The sequence below is a fragment of the Plectropomus leopardus genome, chromosome 13, assembly GCF_026936395.1.
Source record: "Plectropomus leopardus strain MGB_pleo_1.0 chromosome 13, ASM2693639v1, whole genome shotgun sequence".
In the NCBI taxonomy this organism is placed as follows: domain Eukaryota; kingdom Metazoa; phylum Chordata; class Actinopteri; order Perciformes; family Serranidae; genus Plectropomus; species Plectropomus leopardus.
The window spans coordinates 34,760,302-34,782,057 of NC_142188.1; the positions used below are offsets into that span (position 1 = coordinate 34,760,302).

At 38.3% G+C, this 21,756-nt stretch overlaps 1 protein-coding gene across 1 annotated transcript in view; it reads left to right on the forward strand.

The window, feature by feature from the left end:
* LOC121954328 (uncharacterized) overlaps nt 1-21,382 on the forward strand; it is an 83,066-nt gene extending 61,684 nt beyond the window's left edge. Inside the window, exons 29-40 of the mRNA XM_042501753.2 lie at nt 629-700; nt 911-952; nt 1,072-1,122; nt 1,561-1,587; nt 1,693-1,779; nt 3,934-3,969; nt 5,813-5,866; nt 5,970-6,023; nt 7,000-7,035; nt 12,088-12,174; nt 17,974-18,012; nt 18,128-21,382. Coding sequence (XP_042357687.2) covers nt 629-700; nt 911-952; nt 1,072-1,122; nt 1,561-1,587; nt 1,693-1,779; nt 3,934-3,969; nt 5,813-5,866; nt 5,970-6,023; nt 7,000-7,035; nt 12,088-12,174; nt 17,974-18,012; nt 18,128-18,130 — 588 coding nt within the window. The 3' untranslated portion in view covers nt 18,131-21,382. The remainder of the gene's footprint in view (nt 1-628; nt 701-910; nt 953-1,071; nt 1,123-1,560; nt 1,588-1,692; nt 1,780-3,933; nt 3,970-5,812; nt 5,867-5,969; nt 6,024-6,999; nt 7,036-12,087; nt 12,175-17,973; nt 18,013-18,127) is intronic.
* The last annotated feature ends 374 nt before the right edge of the window (nt 21,383-21,756 follow it).

Here is a 21,756-nt window from a genome sequence, read left to right on the forward strand (position 1 = left end):
GGTTGTTATTTCGCTAAATAACATATATTATTCTATATTTTAATACTGGTTTTTACCCTCATTATTCTTTGACGGGTAATTTATAATAATCCATCAAGTTTGATTTCAGCATATGGTATTACTATTGAATACAACTAAACTATTTGATAACTTTTTTGATTTTGAAAGGACAATATTTCCCCCTTTAAAATTACAGTAGCAGAAATGGAGATGGAAATACCCAAGTAAAGTACAAGTAGCCTAGCTTGAATTTTTACATAAGAAGCTAACAGAACTTGAGTAAATGTATGCTGAGCTACCAGATTTTCCATATTTAGGATATCATATACTATGTAATGTCTTAAAAGTCATCTGGGTTGTTAGTGCTCGTGTAGGAATGGGGCTCTGTTTATCTGTACTACAACACCCCAGCCCCAAGAAACATTTCATTTCAAATAAAAATAAGAAGACACCACTTGACATACTGCCCATGGTGCTGCTCACTGTGAAGTTTTGGTAATGGCTATTCAAATTAGATAAAAACAAAACTTTCTTATTTGTCCATAAAATTTGAAGATGAACTCATGAGTCCCTGAACTGACACGCTCTGCCGTATCGTGACGTCCATCTCCCCTTTCTCGTTCTGTAGGGTTTAGATGGCCCTACGGGTGAAAAAGGGGCTACAGGGGCCCCTGGCCCTATTGGATTACCTGGCTCAATGGTACGAAATGATGCCCCTCAGGCTGCGTCTTCTCTGATGCAGTGTCTGAGCTGGCAAACAGGGAACAGTTGAATATGTTCTGTAATCACCCCATATGATGCTGTGTCAAAGAGTGCTATATTGCCTGATTTTTTATTCACTTAATATTTGTCTGTCAAGGAAAAATATATCAGCCACTTTATGACCTTCTGATGCCATCTATTTTCACAGGGTCCTAAAGGTGAACCTGGAGAAGGTGGAAGGTCGGACATGGTAAGGGTCAGTGATTAACACACAGGTTGGACGGGTGCACTTTGTGGTTAATTGGAGCGTAACATGTTTCAGGAGCATTGTTTTCTAAACCAAAACCTTTTGCTTGTGTTTGTGTTCAGATATATGGTCCCCCAGGGCCCTCAGGACCTCCAGGACCAGTTGGCCCAGCAGTGAGTCAACATGTCATTTACCTCACAACCTTAACACCAGCCTATGCTTAAAGGCTCCTCACACTCTCACAGTGTTTTCAGTTCATTGGCTAATTAGGGCCTCAGCTTGAAGTTGGATGGACGTATACTGATGTATACTGTTGGATGGATGCATACTTGTCATATACTTGTCACTTGGGGGGGGGGGGGGTTAAATACTTCATATTCAGTAAATTGATTTCGTGGAACAAATCAAATTAGATAAAATAAATAAAATGTGAAAGAATAAAATGAAAATGAGAAATGGATATTATGTTTTTCAATCAAATTCCACTAATTAGGGTGGTTATTCCTGCTGTTCAGCTCTCGGTGCTACCCAAATACAACATTGGTATGCACGGGCCACAGCTGGATTACAGCAGAGACTGCCAGTAATCACTCTGTTTTTGTTCTATCCAGGGAGCTCAAGGATTTCCAGGGCCTAAGGTAAGCTATTGTTTCTAAAAATAATATTGACCAGCTCCTTATTTTATCCCATCTTCCTACATATACAATATTGTGTCTACATGACTGTTGCTTCCTTTCTCCTAGGGAGAACCAGGCATAGGCGTTAGAGGAGAAAAGGGAGCGACAGGTCAGAAGGGCGACAAGGGAGACAGAGGCCATCTTGGACTCCCTGTGAGTACACTGCCTGCCTGATCCTCATTCTCACATTCCCTGTCTTCTCTCCTATCTTTGTGTTCTGTCCCATTTGAAGTTTTCTTACTCCATGTTATTAATTCAGGGCTTACATCACTGCTTTAGGACAGAAATGTTAGCACTAAATTGGATCAACTGTAAAAACCCATGTAGCTTTAATGCTAGTTTATGCTTTTGTTACTGACTGATGTTTTTAATGTTCTAAAATCTTCTTTGTCATAATCTTGTTCAAATTTTGCATGGAAGGTCAGGTCGTGTCAAAGGAAATAACTCAGAAATAACTCATTTCATTTTACAACTGTATTTAAATCGTCATTCAAAAGATGTTGGGGCTGTTTTGAATTTCCTTTATATTCATTGAAATGGTGTCCTTCCCTCTGGGTTTTAATATTTTTTCTTGGTTTACACTCACACTGTAAAATTGGATAAATTAATCTGATATAAAAAAAAAACAAAAAAAACTTGTAAACCAGTTGCCACAAAAAAGTACATTGAAAAAAGAGAATTTTAAATGAATTAAATTTAGTTGAAAATTAAGTTGTTAAGTTAGATTAACGTAACTGCTCAAGAATCGAATTGAGGAACCTTAATTATTTTATGTGTTACCAACTGAAGGGATTATTTTAAGTTTAACTTTTTTTGCAGTGGAAATATAACTATTAATCTTATTATGTTTACTTCATGTCAAATTCTTCAGTTTACATGAAATTTTGCTATATTTACTTTTGAAGTTGTTGCAACTTCACAAATGCTTTGATGAAGTTAGGAGATCTGCAAGTTCTGTTTTCTGAACATGTTTAAGAATACACAAATATGACTGGTTTGCAACTAGCAGGATACAGATATATAGCAGAGTAAACCTTGTTTACTGAAGTTGTTAAAATTTGGAAAGACTGATGAACTAAATTTGAAGTGAATTTAACAATTAGATTCAAAGACACAAGTTTTATATTTACTTACATTTTTAAAGCAAACAGTTTCTTAGATTGTTTAAATAATCAACTTGTCAGATTTTACAGTTTACATTCAGGTAAAAACCCGGTCTTGTTTGACCATAAATTCATAAGTTCGTAGAACTGGATGAACTCAGATGTATTCATAATGGCATGTCCTGTGAAACCACTTTGAGTAGTCGAAAAGACTAGAAAAGCACTATACAAGTACAGTCCATTTACCATTTACCATTCATGTCATAGCATGATAGGGTGTGTCATCAGTGCAGAGTCCTGTTTTTCTGAGATACTACGGATCATGCTGAATGCCATATTGTATTGTTACAATAATAGAAATACAAAACTGATTAAAGATACTGGAACCAGATGACCCCATGTCAAACCATTATCAACAAAAAATATACCAAATACACTGTAGCTGAGAGAATTGAGTATAATTCATTGTTACTGGGAATGTCAGGACTCAATGACCTGGAGTGAGCACATATTGTTATATGTAGTTAGTTTTCTGGAGCTTTTGAGCACATCTCACTGTCATTATCATTAGTGAATTTGGTTTCCTAACTGATGAAGACCATAAGATGTGAATAAAGGCTCAGAAAAACAAGAATGTTGACCTTTGAGGGGGGTTGGTCAAAACAAAGGTTGTTTTATTAGCTTAAACATATGACAATTGCCAATGGTGAGAAAAGTCTCAGTCAGACCCGAGTTCATCCCACGTACTTTATACTGTCACAAATACTCACAAGAGCACTAAAAGTATATTAATCCACCCCTGAAAATAACCCCAAATAAATGCACCATTTGCTCCTGTTGAGTATTGTTTGTGACAGTGAGCAACTATTTTCGGAAATTACTAAGCCTTTTCTTTAAAGAAAAAAGGGTTTTGGGCTAAGAGCCACAGACAGGGCAGAGTAGTCAAACAGTATCACACTGAATGTGAGTGTGCAAACAGTCACAACATGGTTGTAAACTTGATGACCAGTAAAAAAAAATGATTCAGTTACTGTCACCCACTTTACCTTCACCTCCACCACTTCCATCACTCTTCATTTGTCATCATCTGAATGTGTTTTTGAAGTCACTTCAGTCACAGCTTCAAACCCCCCTCCCCACCACCCCACCCCCACTCCCCCACCCCCATCATCTCCGCTCTCTAACTGTGTACAACGCTATACAGGGGGCTCATGGGTTAGACGGCAGACCGGGTCCAGTGGTGAGTGGCGCAAGTCCTCTTCCGGTCTCCTCGCCCTTCTCCTCCTCTTCTTCCTCCCTCTCCTCCTTCACCCCGTGCTTCAGCTTGCTTGATGTCTGCCATGTCTGCTTGTCTTGTCTGCTTGCTTTCTTGCCTCCCATGCTTGTCACAACTCTCTTCCTTCCTAAAGTAGCTCTGTGAGGACAGGACTGTTCAGGGTTGAGTGCTGAGGATGTACTGGTATGAGGAATCATGGCAATCAAGGCAACTCTGCACAGTTTATACCTCTGTATACTCCATTTACATTTACCTGTTTACATTAGCAACCCCTGCAGCAATCATTCAATGAAAGATTTTAAGTCTGAATTTCAAACCAAGCAAAGATGAGCATTATAGCACGTAACTGACACACCGCATTACAGTGATATTCAACTTATGCCCCCTGGGCCAAATCTGACCGATATTTCCCTTGCTGCACACACACACTGATGCAAAAATAGATTTACCAGTGATCATAACTGCATATCACAACAGCAATGAAATGAATTGATGGCATAATAATTTCAAGTTTCAAGCCAAGTTCAAGTATTTAAATAAATGTATGTGTAATAGCTATGGAGCTTTTTGAATTTGAATAGGGTCTATTATAATAATAATAAATATTATTATTATTATTATTATTATTATTATTATTATTATTATTATTATTATTATTATTATTATTATTATTATCACATCCCACAGAAAATATATTTACAAGACCTTTATCAAAATCTTGTTCATGAGAAAATCAGTGTTTAAACTTTCAGAAATATAGTGTTATAATGTAGTGTTATAAGTGTTGACCTCAAAAACTCAATATTGGTCAGGCTCTTTATATGAATAATATGCTTAATCAATAAAAGAAAATACTGTAAATTCTCAACTGCAGACAGAACCTTGATTTAAAACAGACCTTAAATACCTGCCTCTATTCCCTTGAATTTTTCCTCGATGTTATATCCAAAATGTCTGCTTGTCTTTTTTTTATTACATGACGACTCACTGATTAACTGTGGTCAGCTCTACATTGACAGTGGAACTCAACAGTGTTTCACATTAAAAGCCCTCCAGTGGCTTGAATGGGCATAATCCTCTCTTTATATAGGCTGTATAAATCAGATGCAATCTTTTATCCCAAGTTTTAAGTAACGACTTTTCAGTGCACTTCCTTTTTTTAGGATAAAATTCACCTGTCCCGTGACTGATTTTGAAAGTAACAAGTGTTTTAAATCAGAGCTCTTGAATTTGCATCTCCCCTGATACTCGACAGTAGAACAGTAGAACTCCTCAGTCCTCAATCCTGCCTCAAGGCTTCCCTGCCTCATTACCCTGTAGCAGCAGGGGGCTGCAGAGCTGGCACTGCTAAGAACTATCCAAAGGAGCATGCAGAGATGCCCGTGCTGCATGTTGACATGCAATACACAACACTTGGACAGCTGTATTTTCTCTATTCTACACATTCAATCTGCCTGAGATGCAAGGTTTCCCTCTCCAATCCTGACTGCTACTCAGACAGACAACTGCAGCTGTTGTCATTTATTCTTTTACCCTGTTTTTAACAGTTTGGACAGTAGGTCAACAAGCTCTGAGTGTCAATGCTTAAGGTGTCAGGACAGAGAATCATACGAGCCATTTTTTTCTCTCTCCAGAGTAGTAAAAAATGCTCTAAAAGGTCAATGACATTATCTTTTGAGACATTGATTCATTTTCATCAGAAAGCTTGTTGATTTACTGATTTGAGGCATTTAACTGTGATATTTTCACTAGTACTAGTAATTTGTTTGTACCTGCTAACAGTTTTTTTTCCTTTTCTGTTTTAAAGGGTCTAATAGGACCATCAGGTGTGCCAGGACCAGCAGGACCAAAGGGAGAGAGAGTGCGTGTCTTTGCCTGTGCTTTTTTTTTTCCATTTTATTTTATTTTACTAAATGTATAGTTTAAGGGGAATATCAGATTTATATTTTCTCTCATTACTTCAGGGTGAAAAAGGAGATGCAGGATTACCAGGACCAACTGGGCCTCAAGGCATCCCTGTAAGTCTATAGTGACATTTTCTACAAATCACATAATCACACACCTTTTAGCTCACTTAACACAGCATAGTTGTTACAAAAGGAAACCTTATTAGTAGACTTTTTGACAGAGTCTGACATTATGAAAGACTGATATCAAACCTGATGCAGGCTATATCATGTAGCCTAAGGCTGTAAAGTGTCCAAATTTTGTGCCAAAATCCATTAACACTAAACATTACATTAAATGTTATCAAAATGAAATGAAATCAAGCCGCACGCAGCATTACACAGGGTTCAAGCACATTGCATGACTTTATTTATTTAATTTAGTTGACAAGAAGCAAAATTCTTGTTCTTGTAATTCTTGTAACATTCTTCATGGTGGTCATCACTACATGCTGATGTTCTACTTTCAGGGACATTTGATGTAGTTCATGACCCTCTGTGAAAACATGTTCCACATAACTACAATTCTATTGAATTCATTTAAGATCTGAAAAGTGGTCTATGTTTTTGTCTTTTACTGACTGAACTTACTGTAATCAGATGGCGTATATGGTGTTGTGTGGGTGAGTAGTTTGCTAATGCCAGCATCTTGAGCAGAGTGGCCCATGGTAGTGGGATTATGGTACAGGCTAGAATAAGCTACGGACAGGGTTAGCCCGAACCCTAACTAATCATCATGCCATCCATCCACTGCCATGAACACAGCATGATGATACAGAGCCCCATGTTGCAAGGATCTGAACACAATTCCTGAAACTGAAAAAAATCCAGTTCTGGCAGATATGTCACCAATTTAACTTTTTTGGGATGGTCTGGATCAGTGTGTACAAAACATGAACCATCCTCCAGAGATGGTGCTATAGGGGCCGCTACCAAGTCCCTCCTTTATGCCCCCTTTGCAGTTTTACACAGAACCAAACAATCACTGTATTGCCCCGTGAGACAAATATGCATGGTCACTAATGTTTGTTCTTATTTCTTTCTGCAGGGTTTAGTAGGACCACAAGGTCTCAAAGGAAATCGGGTAAGATACCACTGATAATGTTTGCTAGTTTTAAAGATAGCAAAACCAAGGATATGTTTTCTGGCTAATTGACACACATTAGAGTCCATTTGTGGAGTACACACAGACCAAAGCACTTCTCTGCTTTTATTCATAAATTCAGCAACTGAACAGAACTCTTTCTGATCTGTATGAAAACAGGCCAGGAGTGTATTTGCATTATTTAACCTCTGCCCTTTATAATTGCAACTGCCTCATGGGGCCACAACAGGCCACCTGAACAGAGCTGTGGCACTTCAAACACACTGTGTTGGACAGGAGAAGACAGTTTAAGAGCTGAATATCAATCAGTCGGATGTTCCCTTTGATATCAAGCATGAAAGAAAGCCAGATGAGTCAGAGATTTTGCTTTCATCCTATGTTCTCTTTTCATCAACATGTCTTACGCCTTTCTGAAGCATATGTATTGGTTTTGCAGTAGCTTTAAGGGTCACAAAAATTATCAAAGAAAATAATAATAATAACAATGATAATAAATGTTACTGAGTGACTATGTTTACTTCAAACTGTTATTCTGTTTTACTCTGTGACATCATATTGTGGATTCACTTTAGACTTAAAACTGAGAGATGGATATGAGGCTCATGTCTGTGTGTTAAAACAGCTATAAGCTATGGAATGCTGAATGGCTCTAAATGTCTACTTGTCTACATGATCATCAATGAGTCAAATTTGTTCCTCTTAACAGGTCAAAATATAGCATTGCAATGCATATATATATATATATATATATATATATATATATATATATATATATATATATATATATATATATATATATATATACATACAACAATGGCATTCATGTTAAAAAAACAAATGCTGACCAAAGTGCTTCACAGGGAATAACATAAAATAGAGGCATGGTCATATAATAACAGCCAGAAATAAAACAAAGTAAAGTCAATAAGAGCATACAATATCATGACAAAATCATAACACAACAAATACCAGCAGCTGATCTTGCCCTCTGCTTGGAGGGTAAGGAGCCCTTAAATGTGAATTAGCCGTTAATCACTAACAGCTATGTTTTTAGTCTCCCACAGTAGGTGACGTGTAAAACATATCGTCAAAACCTCAGACAGGCCCCACCCATGGTCATGTCTTTCCAGCTTTACATTTTACACAGACTTTCATTCATGGCCATTAATCTTTTATTGGCTCAGAGACAAGACAACTCTGTCCTGTCCACCCTTTCTGTGATCGTACGTTACAGAGCGGCGAGGCAGCATAATGGCGCATTATTCCCGCCTTGAAAAGGCAGTGTAAAAGTGTCTGCTGTGAAGTCGTCAGGTTCGATAGCATTGTGCCTGTACAGAGACCATCTGGCAATCATATCAGGTAGATGGACAAAGTATTCACTTCTGACCTCCAAACAGGGGCGGCATGGTGGCTTCGTGAGCACTGTTGCCTCACAGCAAGAGGGTCCCTGGTTCGAAAGCCGGTGAGGACGGTGTTCGGTCTGTGGGCGGGGGCCCTTCTGTGCAGAGTTTGCGTGTTCTACCCATGTCTGCATAGGTTCTCTCCGGGGTCTCCAGCTTCCTCCCACAGTCCAAAGACATGCAGTTCATGTTGATTGGTGACTCTAAATTGCCCTTAGGTGTGACTGTGAGCGTATATAGTTGTCTGTCTATATGTGTCGGCCCTGTGATACTCTGGTGACCTATCCAGGGTGTACCCCGCCTTCCGCCCCATGACTGCTGGGATTGGCTCCAGCCCCCCCGCGACCCTTACGAGGACAAGCGGTTACAGAAAATAACTGACTGACTGACCTTCAGCTGCCTCCCCCGGCTTCCAGTCTTTAAAGTAAGATAGGCTAACCATGTCCAGCACTGGTCTTAACACACAACAATGAGGTCGATATCCATCCTCTTACTCTCTGAAATCCTCTTACTCTCTGAAATAAAGCAAATAAGTATACTCCAAAAATACTGAATATTTCTTGAGATTGCACTGAATATCAAAACAGCTCTGCAAAACCATACAGTGTAAAAATAGTATTTCATCTGCAGGTTGAACTGTGTCATAGAATGTGTCAACACACCCTTCTTCTAAGAGAATGTTTCTGTTTCCTTCCCATTAACCTGTGACTCCTTTAATATTTCCACTCCCATCTTTCTAGTCTTCACATTTCATAAGCTCTCTCAGCACATTCAACTGGCCTCTCATCAAATATGTCCAATGAACGGCTCCAGAAATCACAACAATACTCATCTGTTAAACCGACCTGAATGTCACTTTCCAGTTGAAGGTGTTGAAGACAAAGCTATGGGATAGTGTTGGTGTTTTCACTCTTTATCCTGTCCTTCTTTGTTTCCGCAGGTCTTCCTATCCCCTTTTCCCTCCCTCCACCTTGCTCTGTGGCCCGTGGCTCTTTTAATGCCGGGGTTGCCCTCTCTCCCCCTCACACACCTTGGCCTTCTGCTCCTCCTCCTGCATTCTAATGTAGTCCTGGGTTAATCTTCCTCCCCTTACACCTCCTTTTATTTCTCCTACTCCTTCCTAACAAAGTACCTCTTCCTTGCAAGCCTTCATGTAGTCCCTCCAACTCCTGACCCATACCCTAAATTGGCAAACAGTGCTCTCCCATCACTGTCAAAATGTCTGCTACATTTTGTTGTCAGCACACAAAACATTGTTGCATATTTCTGAGCCTGTCATTCGTCAGACAGATTCATTTGTTAGCAACACGTGAGATTCCACACAGACTGAACCTTTTGATAAGTAGTTCCCTGTAAAACAGCTGCTGGTAACTCTTTTGCCATAGTTCTGATGCTGATGTGCAAACTACTGAAAGGTCATACAGTAACTAATTTACCAGCAACTCTATCAAAGAACAACAAGACTGCACAAAGAAATGTCTCTTGTCATCTTTTTTTCTGAATGTGAGACACTTCCACTAGCAACACCCACAGCACACAGGCATTAAACTAAAGGCACTGAGCTGTTTCAGTCAGAAGCCCTAAACGAGAACAAAGTTTTAAATCTGAGATTCCATTTGTGTAGGTATCGCTAAGACAGCGCTGGGAGAACACTGCAGTCAGGCAGCTTGTTATTGTTCTTATCATTATACATAACATTGTATTCCTTTATCTGATCCCTTACAGCCTTTGATGTGGTGAGCAGGTGTCATTAATATTCAAGCAAAAGTCCAGTTTTACCCTGTAATCTGCACTAGGGTTAGGCCGGTGTGAAATTTTTCAAAACCGGTTTGATATGAAGCCAAACACCGAACCATACTGGTTTAACAAATTTTACCACGACTCTGCAGTGGCATCTCAGCAGAATATAATAACACTGTGTCCCAACAGAATATGAACAACTATAAGCACACCGAATCCATTGAATAATCCATTCTCATAATTCATGTAAACAAGCTATCAAGCTACAAGTCATCAGCTGTGCTTGATATCAGACCGGAGTCGTGAACACTTAAAAGATGGGTGAGTAGCGACTTGCTATCTTCCTACATTCGTAGTATTACTTTTTAAATCAGAAAAGACACGTTTTAAATTGTGATAATTTCTGGAAATGACATACAATACAGCCAACAGCAAGTAACGTTGGCCTAGATTGTTTTTAGCACCGGTCATTTACCTTGGCAAAAACAGACACTATGTAATAATAATAATAATAATAATAATAATAATAGATTTTATTTATAATGCACTTTACATTCAGCAAAATCTCAAAGTGGATTTGACAGTGGATTAAAAACAAAAACTAAGAGCTGATATAAAACAGCAGCAAATTTGTTTAGGTTTCTGTAGTGAAAAAAGGAGGTTTTGTAAAAATAAATCCTCATTTCAATTTCAGGAATCATCCATTCCTCGTCCACTGCAGCACTTTCAAAGCAAGCAACAGATAGAAATAGAAACACAGCGTCTGACAAAAGTTCAGCTCACATTAGCACCTACTACCAGTTAGATTAGCTCTTTTGTCAACTTCAGATTCAAAATGTTGTCATATTGTTGCAGTTTTAGTGTTTTTGAGAGAATAACTCCATGATGACATGTCAAGAAAAACAGCAAGGCCACCTCCCCTCCCCCAGCTGAAATTTGATTTCTCTCATGTTTGACACCGGCCACCTTGGCTCAGCATTAAATCACGCTTTAATATTGTTTGTTACTAATACAATTTGAGTTGGAATTAGCGTTGTGACTTAGGCTGTCTTAAAACAGCCAGAATGTCTCATAGACAAATGACAGTTCAGCTGGTTTGCATAACATCAAACTGGTTTAAGCTCATACACCGGACTGGACTGGCAAAACCAGAAACCGGATGAAGGCCTCATCCCGTGGCAATAATGTACAGCAGCTTTCTTAGAGAAAGTGGAACAAGATAATCCAATGCTCACTACTCAGAAAGCATTCTGGAAAAAGCAATTCACTGCCATTGAACCTCTGATGTTTTTTTTGTTTGTTTGTTTTTTAAATGAATCAGATTTTTAATGTAGTTTGTAACAATGACTCAACTTGAATAGTTTTAACGGCCAAACGTTCTAAATCATCCACCAGCCATTTCCCACAGGGTCCATCTGCCGTTTCACTATTCTTTAGCTTGTAGTTTTAGAATGTATCCTGTTGTTTATTTTTATATTACTGTTTTGATACACAAGTGATCATTTATAAAGTCAAAACATCGGAGCATATGCCTCACTCATTTCACTTTTCACTTCTTACAAGTCTTCCAAAACCTACTTCTACTACAGTTTTACATGGCCCTGCAACGAAAATTAAACCTGCTCACCAGCTGCACTGGCTGTAATCTCTCCTCCCTAACTCCCTTTGCTTACCTTCCCCTTCTTCTTATAGCACATCACAATTTTTTTTTTGAATATAGCAAAGACACAACAGACACTTAGTAAAATAAGATTTTTTCTTGTATTGTCAGAATGACATATGTACAAATACCTGACACATGAATCCTTACAAAAACAAACATTTGTTTCATGTGTTGTTTAATGACGGAGTACTAAAGTTTGTCTTTTTTTTAATACGCTGTTGTTTGCAGGGAGAGAGGGGCAAGAAAGGCAACAGGGGGGCCAAAGGGGATAAGGGAGACCAAGGAGCACCTGGATTAGATGCCCCCTGTCCGTTGGTATGTCAGTAGTCTGATGTGTAACCACGAGGCAAAAGGAAGGAGCACTGGCTTAGAATACAACATAATCCCATAGATCATCCTTTTTCCTTCCCTTCCTTTTGTATTCAGTAGTCAGTTTCCTTTTGGCTCTGGTTTCCAGTCAATCTAACCAACCTCAGAGAGGGTTTGGTCCACTGCAATCTGTCAAAGACATGGGAAGATTTGTGAATTGATGAGATCCTAAATAAGAGGTATTTTTCCATTAAAAAAGTTTTAATGAGAGATTATAGTGTGCATTTGAAAAATGGCTTGGATGGACCACAGACCACAACTCTGCCTGAGGAAGCTCTTTTTTCCAGGAATGAGACAGACAGGAACCAGGCAGCCACTGCCAATGAATATCATAAGGAAACCAAAACTTTCACCCTGCAGTTCTGCAACCCTGAAAATGTTCTGGCCCAAATAAATGCAATGGGTACCTCCAGATGTCAGCCCTGTGCTAAATCTGAAACCATTTTGCTTTATTTCATCCACTACTGAACATAACCTAGGTTAACACAGGCTAAGCAAGGTTGGCAAGGTATCCTTCTGCTCAGCAATGTCCACAGAGTCTGTCCAAGGGTCTTCCCCTGTCAAACCTGCCAGGTGTCCAGGTGGTGTCCTGAGTACACCTCATGTAATAGTCCAACCCTATAATTATGCAACAAAATTGATAAAACCTGATCTGAAACCCAACACTTTGTTGAGACTCTTGGGGTTTGTGTTGGTAGCAGAACTCTAAATCAGACCCATTTCCACTGAGAACTAGCCTCTACTTTATTTTTAAAGAAACAGTGTTTTCATCACAGTGAGCCCAGTTCCTGCCGGTCACAGGTTGCCTGCATGTTTAGGAAACCTGCATCCATTCACCCAGTGGACAGGAGTGGAGATCCTCTTGCATCCTAGTAGTGGAGGACAAATGGTCCTCTGCTACACACGAGCTGCAAAACTGGTTTTTAAATGGTTGATTTCACAAACAGGGTTTCCGAGGCTTTAAAGGAGAGAAAGGTGAACCGGGCTTGCCAGGCCTGGACGGGCTGGATGCCCCTTGCCCTGTGGTATGGTGCTCTTTCTTTCCCTTCATTTTCCGCAGCATGCCTCTAGTTATCCCTAACCAAACCTCTGACTATGGCCACTTAGATGCTGCACTGAAAATTCACACAAACATGCATGTTTTCATGGAAGTTTAAATCTACATGTTAAAGTTGACTCACCTCATAATAAGCCAGAACTTTTCCAACTGACCCTGTGAAGCACTAACATGTACAGCCTCTTCCCTCTGTTAACAAAAGCTCATTAGCTCAACCTTTTCATCAAAACTACTAAAACTATATATCTGAACTTCACATACAGACATATGATTGTGACTAATATCACCAATTACATAACCAGATATTAGCTTAAATTCAAAGGTGTAGTGTGTCAGATTTAAGGGGATGTAGTGGCAGCTAGCAGTGAGGATTACAACCAGAATTCTATTGGTGTTCATTGTTCAGGAGGGTTTCAGCAGGAGACGAATTATTCATGGATGTCTCCTCCTCTACAAAAAAAACAAAAAAAAAAACAGATCAGCTGGTTAAAACACTGAATAAAGCATTTTCACATAACAAATCAGTGTTTTCCTACCTTGTTCGGCATGTTGCAGATGGCCTGCTTGCCTAGTCCCTGCTAATGTGCACCCACCTATTTTTTTTTGATAACTTAATGAATGCTCTCCCCTTTATCTGATCCAGATATTCAGGAGGTTTTTAGCCAAATTATCCACAAGGTCAGGTAAACCACTAACACTGAATAAAGCACTTTCATAGTTGAAAATATTTCAAACTTCTAACTACAGTGGCCAACATGAAAACGAAAATGTCCAATTTAGACCTTGTGTTTGGTTTGTCCGCTCTGGACTACTGAAAAAATATGACAGTGGAACATGATCTCTTTAAATGGAGCTGCTGTATGTAGATATAAAGGGCTCATTCTAAGGTAACAGAAACACAGTGATATATATTTTCAGGTGACTACACTCTTAAGAAAACAATACTTATTATATTTCATTTTGTTTCTGACAATATATCCCCCTAAATCTTACACACCGTCCGGTATAGCCTTGAAATCGTTGTTTACGTATGCAAGAGTCTTTCTTCATAATACTTTGTTTCTTACACCATCTCTTGCATGGAGCACCTTTTTTTCCACCTTCAAGGCATCAGAATACCACAGGCAGTGAAAACAAGGATGGAACGAGATGAATTTACTCGGTCAAACTCCTGGTATTTGCATGTAAATCATCATTATATGCTATCGTTTCTGCTTCCATTTCCACTGTTCCTGCCCGATTTGTGGGTGATGTTTTAGAATTTTGTAGAAATTATACTAAATACAAGTTCCAGGTATTTTCAGAAGTTGCTGGCACTGCTTTGGATTGTGTTTGGAAAAGCTGATGAGTCATTTAATCAAAACAGGGTGTCTAGAATAAACAAAAATTTCAATCAGGTGTTGACAGTTTTTTTGAGGGGCAGCGAGTCATGTCACTTCCCCTAATCTGCCTCTTGGTCCAACATGCATCTTGCTATGCATGCGCAGTTCTCATGACATCTCCAATTTTAAAGCAAAAACTGAGTTTGCAAAATGCCGTAGGGTTGGGTTGGGTGTTGGAAAGTCCTGGAAGGAGTCTTTTCTAAATTTTATCTTCACTGATAAGTTATGTCTTATACTTCAACATGTCTTTGTAAATATAAGCTTCGATCCTCAGCATTATTACTTAAATAAATGAAATCATGTCCCCTCTCTTAAAATGACACTAATTATCTTTGGTGGCAAGGATAAACATAATAAAAATGATTTCCCAATTGGTCTGATACTCTGCAAGTCTTCAGCTGGTGCTGGTCCAGCATCACCACCCTCTTGCTGTGGGCCATTAAGTAACACTGCTGTGTCATAGTCCAATCTCTTGCGCCCATCCATCAATCCATCCATTTTCTTCCGCTTATCTGGGGTCGGGTCGCGTGGGCAGCAGCCTAAGCAGGGAAGCCCAGACTTCCCTCTCCCCGGCCACTTCGACCAGCTCTTCCCGGGGGACCCCAAGGCGTTCCCAGGCCAGCTGTGAGACATAGTCTCTCCAGCGTGTCCTGGGTCTTCCCCAGAATCTCTTGCGGCAAATTTTAAGTTATTAGGAACTGTTAATCTTTTCAATTGTAGTCTGATTTGTTAATTGTATTTATATTAAAATTTACTGATTCTCAGTTTTAGATGATGTATTGAGTTGTCATGTCGGTGTTCCACTGTTTCTGGAGATAATTTTAACCAGCGATGCACAATAATATTGGCATGTCATCGGACAATATTGGCTTTACAATGAAATTATTAGTATCTGCCAATGTGCTGATTTCTACCGATATCACAACCAAATATTTATTTGTTTTTTGACGAAGTGAACATGCAAAAACATCACCTCAGTTGAAATATTGCTGAATGACTGCTGAATGACATACAGTGAAAAGCATTGTATTTCATGTCTCCATCTGCTGCATGGTGGGCCATCATAAGAGTATGTATAATATGATGTTAATTCCACTACAGAAGAGACTTGATGATCACTAAAATTAGGTGGGAAAAAAAGTGGATATATCAATATCAGTACTGGATATCAGCGAAGTTGTTATATATTGGCATATTGGATATCTGCAAAATAATCCAGTATCACGCATCCCTAATTTTAACCACTGCAAAGGATTCCTTTAATTATACCCTTAATGTTCCTTAATGTAGAAACCCAGTACTCTAAACAATAATTTGATAATCTGTGATATTAAGATTGTATTCTGTCACTTTGTTGTGGCAAATGACTGTACCACACTAACATGACTGAGAGGGTCAGTCAGCAGCTCAGAACAGAGCCATAGCAAATGTATAACCCTTTGTAATTGCAAGTAAGAACAAATCATCGTGCCATAGTCACCTATTCATCCTAAATTTACCCAAAATCTGACAGAGGTCTCATTCAAACTGATGGATGTATCATGTGGTTTCCACAAATTGTAATTCTGATCCATTAGCAGAACATGCTACATAGTTTTGATTTTGTCAGCAAAAAGTATTTTGAAAAATTATGTTTGACCACCTTTTCATGAGAAAAAAAACTAAAACTACAGCTGTAAGATTAAGAACTATGGTAAAATGTATTGCACTTTTAGTTAATGAATATAAACAGAGATGATGTGAAAGATGGACAAATGACTGGACAAACTAATTACTGTTCTAATACAGTCTCATCAAAGAGCAGCATCCATCTGCAGAGTAGCACACTGTAGCTCCTGATAGAACTGTTTCCTCTGCCAACCAACATATGTTTTGATCAGAAGAGGATTAAGCTGTTTGACCTGACCATGAGAGGCAACTTGCATTCATCAGTGTTTTATGTCAGTATGTTATATAGTGGTACCCGTTCTTGTAAGAAATCAATTTATGGACTAAATCCAATCTACAGCACCCCTAATTTTTTTTACATTTCTTAGGATATTACCTTCCCTAGATTGTAGCTGATTCTAATATATTGAGTATTGAGTTCTTGAAAAGTAACACTCAGGTGGAACCTATGTTGAATATACATTTCAACTTTCAAAACTCTGACTCATGTGTAGACCTATGATGCATACGCAGATATAAAATGAAGCAATAAGTCTATTGAAGCAGTGGTTTACAGTGATTTTCAAACAGCTGAGGGAAGTTGTAAGGCACTGCGCAGAGCAGGGTGCCAAAAATACCCTGAGCTTATTGCTTTTACAAAACTGTTATCTTGTACAACCTGGTTGGTTTGGCTTGCAATTAGCCCCTTAACTTAATTAAAATTGGCTGAATAATTTAGCTGAAACACTTATGAAAAATTTAGTGGAAGCTTACCTCACCCCTCAAAGGTACAATATACTGACACTGGAAAAAAAAAAAAAAAAATTCAAACCCGAGAAAAGTCAGGATGATAGTATAAAAGGATATTTCATAAAAATGAAAACATAAAGCCAGCTGAAGTTACATTGCTAACACAGATGGTTGGTGTAGTTTGTCTCTTTGGAGAAACTAGGCCGCTGGATTGGGCAGCAACAGCAATTTTTTATCTTACACAGAGGGTTCCCCCGCTGCTCAAACAATAATCCCTGAAGGCTCTTTTGGTTTCTTTCACAGCATCTTCATGGTTTTTGTGCATTCAGTGAACAACAGTGTTGCATACTTCTGACTGTCCTCCTCCGGGCAGATGACAAATTCATGCTTCAGCTGGCAGTTGCACTCTTTAGCTCTATGTGACAATAAGTGACTAACTGGTGTGATAATACTGAAATAGTAATGCAGTCACAGCTGTGTGAGTATAAAAGAGTAATTTACGACAGCTTCAAACAAGGCTCGGCAAATCATAATCAAAGATTGCAACTTTCCGATTTAAGCATGAACCCCATGAAGGCTCCAAACCAAAATGCGTAGGTCTTTTAAATATGTTATTCTAGTGTTGCTGAAGTTTCTATGCCTTTAATCCATCTCTCTCCTTCATGCATCTTTGAGGGAGGTAAAGCTGCTCCATAAATCGTCACCCTGCTTCTAAACTATACCTCATATAGCAGGGCCTGCACTTGGACGTGAAAAATAATTACTTTTGCCATTTTGTAAATCAAAAAGAATACCAACTGTTTTTTTCTTTATATAATTGTAAGCTGTTTTTGCATGCGTTATTGCTTTGCACATGATATTGTTGTTATCCATTATTTTGGACCTTATATGTTGTTTTTCTTTGTCCAGGGAGATGATGGCTTACCTGTACCAGGATGTTGGAATAAAGTAAGTAGGACAGTTTGACTCTTGTTTTTTGTAACAGCTCACTGGTATGCTAACTTCACTCTTAGCATTGTTTGAACTAACCTGTGATGTGTTTGCCTTTTGCTTCCACTTGCAGTGACGATAACTTTGGAATTGCTTGTGTGATTGTATATAGGATATTTATTTTTTTACTTCTCCCTATTCTGTTATACGTGGAAAAAAGTTAAATCCTAAAAATATATGGCAAAATGTTTTGTACAGATTGTTTATTTTAATACATACAATAGTGTTCCTGTATTGGATTTTTATATCTATGCATTATTTTAATATGATTGGATAAGTAAAAATAATAATGTGGCAACATATGCATGATATTTGTGCATAATGTGAAGTGGATAATGCTTATTAACTTATTGTATTATGTGGTTCTGTTGTATTGTAAGAGACCATGCTGCACTGAGTTGTGGGGCTGGAAATATTCTGTTAGTCTTTTGGAAGGTCTTAGCTGAACTCTCCTCTTTGTGATGATGTATTAACAATCAACCACGGACAAGCACTGCACATACACAAGTGACAGAAAGCTGTTAAAAGTCTGCACTTTGAATGTTTGGTCATGTGCTCATATTGTACTTATGCACATGCAGACTTAAAGGATAGGATGTAGGGCTGTCACCAGAGTTTAGATTGTTTTGGGGTTTTTTTGTTCAATTTTTGATAGGATGGAAATGTTGGTCCATCAGTCCATCCAAGCACTTTGATATGTCAATAAATAATGTCCAGATGACATGAAGTTTGGTACAGCTCCTGTGGAAACTGATTCTGTTTTAGCTGTGCATAACAGAATAACTGCATCTGAAAAATAAGTAATAAAAATGTAAACCTGCTTATAATCTCAAAAAAAAAAAATGCTGACCACGTAACATTAATACTTTTTGCATATAATCTATTATAACTAATAATTAACTGCTGTATATTACATTTGAGATAATATTTCTGTGGCGCCCTGTCAGTGACAGAAGGCAGTAAAGTAGGATCAGATGCAAATATAACTGTATACAGATATTGTATTCTATTAGATCAGTAGTATGAACCCTTATATTTCTTATTCTTCTTTCTTTCCCCTTTTTAACTTTACTGCCTTTGAATGTATTCAGAGCCTGACATGCTACACCATGATTTTTTTAATGAAAAATGTAATTGCACAGATTACATATTCTAATAACAAGCCTAAGTGAAAACCATAATCCTCCTTACAAGTGCTTTTTTTATTCCTACACTGTAAAATACTTTGCTGATTATGCTGGTCATGAAGAAAGAATAAAAAAGTAAGGGATCAGTTTCAAAAGTGTTTGTTTGTATTATTTTTTAACATTTCGTGTTTATCTTCAAAATGTAAACACCAATATATTATTTTTGTATTTTTTAGTGCCAAATATTGATCTCTCTATTGGTCTCAAAAATCCAACATCAGTCAGGTTATCTTGGCCTGTTATTGACGGCAGGGCCTCCAGCTCTGACAGTGAGGGTGAGAAGCCAGTAAGGGAGGATAACCTATAAATCTAACTAGTTTAGGGAAGGGTGCGAAATAAATTGGCACAGTGAGGATACAACCTAAAACATTATTTATTGCATTACATGCAACACATGATCAAATTATGCGCTCAACATATTTTTACACACAGGAATAATTTATAAACTGAATGCAAATAATACATTATCATTTTCCACAGATCACCAAAGATGATTCTTAACAATTGTGGTAACATCTGGATTTCTGGTCTGAAACTTTCCCCTGGATTTAACTCAAAAATGAAGATTGAAATAAATAAGCATCAGATAAGCATGGTCCCCATAGTTCCTTATAATTTGTATTCGGTTCCTTCATTCCTACAATTATTTCTAAACTTTAGTTTATACACACAAAAAACTGCAAAATTCAAGTAGTTTGCCATGAGCTTTGCTGTGTGTGTCATGCTCCCCACAGAATTAACCCGTTCCATCATGGATACACCACCAACAGCCCTCTAGTGCCTCAAACATAACCCTCTATGGTACACACAATGATGCTAGTTAGTAAAAAAAAAAAAAAAAGTTTCAAAAAGTTTGAAATGGTTTTTATATCAAAAAAAGATTTAAAAAACTTTATTTTTGAGGGTAATGTTTTGGTTGTGTTCCCTTAAAGCAACAATGTACCATAACTTTAAATTTAAAAAAGAGGGTTTTCATGATTGATTGTATTCCATACTCATGGAAAATATTCAAAAACCTTAAAGTTAAAAAATCATGTCATTTGAAGTAAATGGGATGAATACGTTTTCATGGCATGATTCCTTAGGGCCCTGACTTTTAAAGTATTGCAACATAATTGAGAATGTTTAGTGTGAGTGTAAACAGCCAAAAATGGGGATGAAGACAACACTGTACCATTAAACAATGTAAATGATGATTGTCCCATTTAACCATAGGGGTTGCAATAACCGCAGACATCACTGGCAACTGTTAGTTTTGCTATGCTATAGCAATTTATATCAGGATTGACTGGGGTTTTTTTCTGGGTGGTGCTAATATCAATGACTTTGGACTGAAACATTCAACAGACATTATATGTGAACCATAACGCGCCAAGTGGTGCATTAATCAACCATGATGGGAGACAGCCTTACATCTAGTTTTTGAGATCTGATGTGGAGTCAAGTCAATTTGACTTGTGTCCTGGAGGAGGGCATCAGCCAAGACCTCGTAATCATTTGAAGCTTTAAAGTTCAGGCCTGAATGATTCTGAAAAGTAAAAGTTGCACAGCGTGAATTCAACAGCTCCGTGTTTTAGCTTCTGCCACATTTTATGGGCAGCCACTTTGTGCTTTGTGATTGTGGGCTCTGTGTATTACCTGTAGTGTTTGTATTGTCTCTTTGTGTGTCTTCTAATCTGAGGCACAGTGTAAAACTCATGTTGTTGGATGGAAAATGTTGCTGCTCACCGTTAAGGCATGCTGCAATCGTCACATTGTGTCATCAGTTTATGAAGAAAGCTGTAACCTGCTTTGACAATGGAGACATCTGTGCTCATTAAGCTAACTTCATTAACTTCACCGAGTGACTCAGTGTTGAAGACATGGACAGAGTGACCACAGTGGAGCCTAATTCATGACATGCTGCTGTTCTTTGACAAGCTTTTTTTGTGTTTTGGTTTGCTTGGATTTCATGTTGCCATAAGACATTTTGTTGGATCCTAAAATGTCTCATTCATGATGCTGCACAGTACCTCACATTAACCCACTTGGCCCTCATTTTGCTTTTAAGTTGATAAAAAATACTCATGTTCAGATATGTTCTGAAATTCAGTGTTAATTTGTGCTCAAGGTGACAATCATAATTAAACATTCATTCCTGAGGATTTTTGTTTTGTTCTCCAAAATAGTTTTAAACCTTACTTATGGAGGCTGCCACAACACAAAACTAAAATTATTTCAGACTATGGGGCTGCTGTTCTGTCATTAGCATAGTTTCATATGAGGTTTAGGAATGGTTTAAACCTGTGTTGTCTGGAACAACACTGCATGGTCTCTTAAACCAAACTGACACCATCCCTACTTGTCATATTTTGATGCAACCATAAGCCCCTAGTGTCAATACAATGGCACCGGGGGCTTATGGTCAGGTAGTCTTGCATTATATCCTAAGGCAGGGGGTTGGCCGCTAGGGTTTGGTATGTTCACACCGAATGTGATGAGACCATTTCGCGTAGCAAGATTACACACAAAGTCA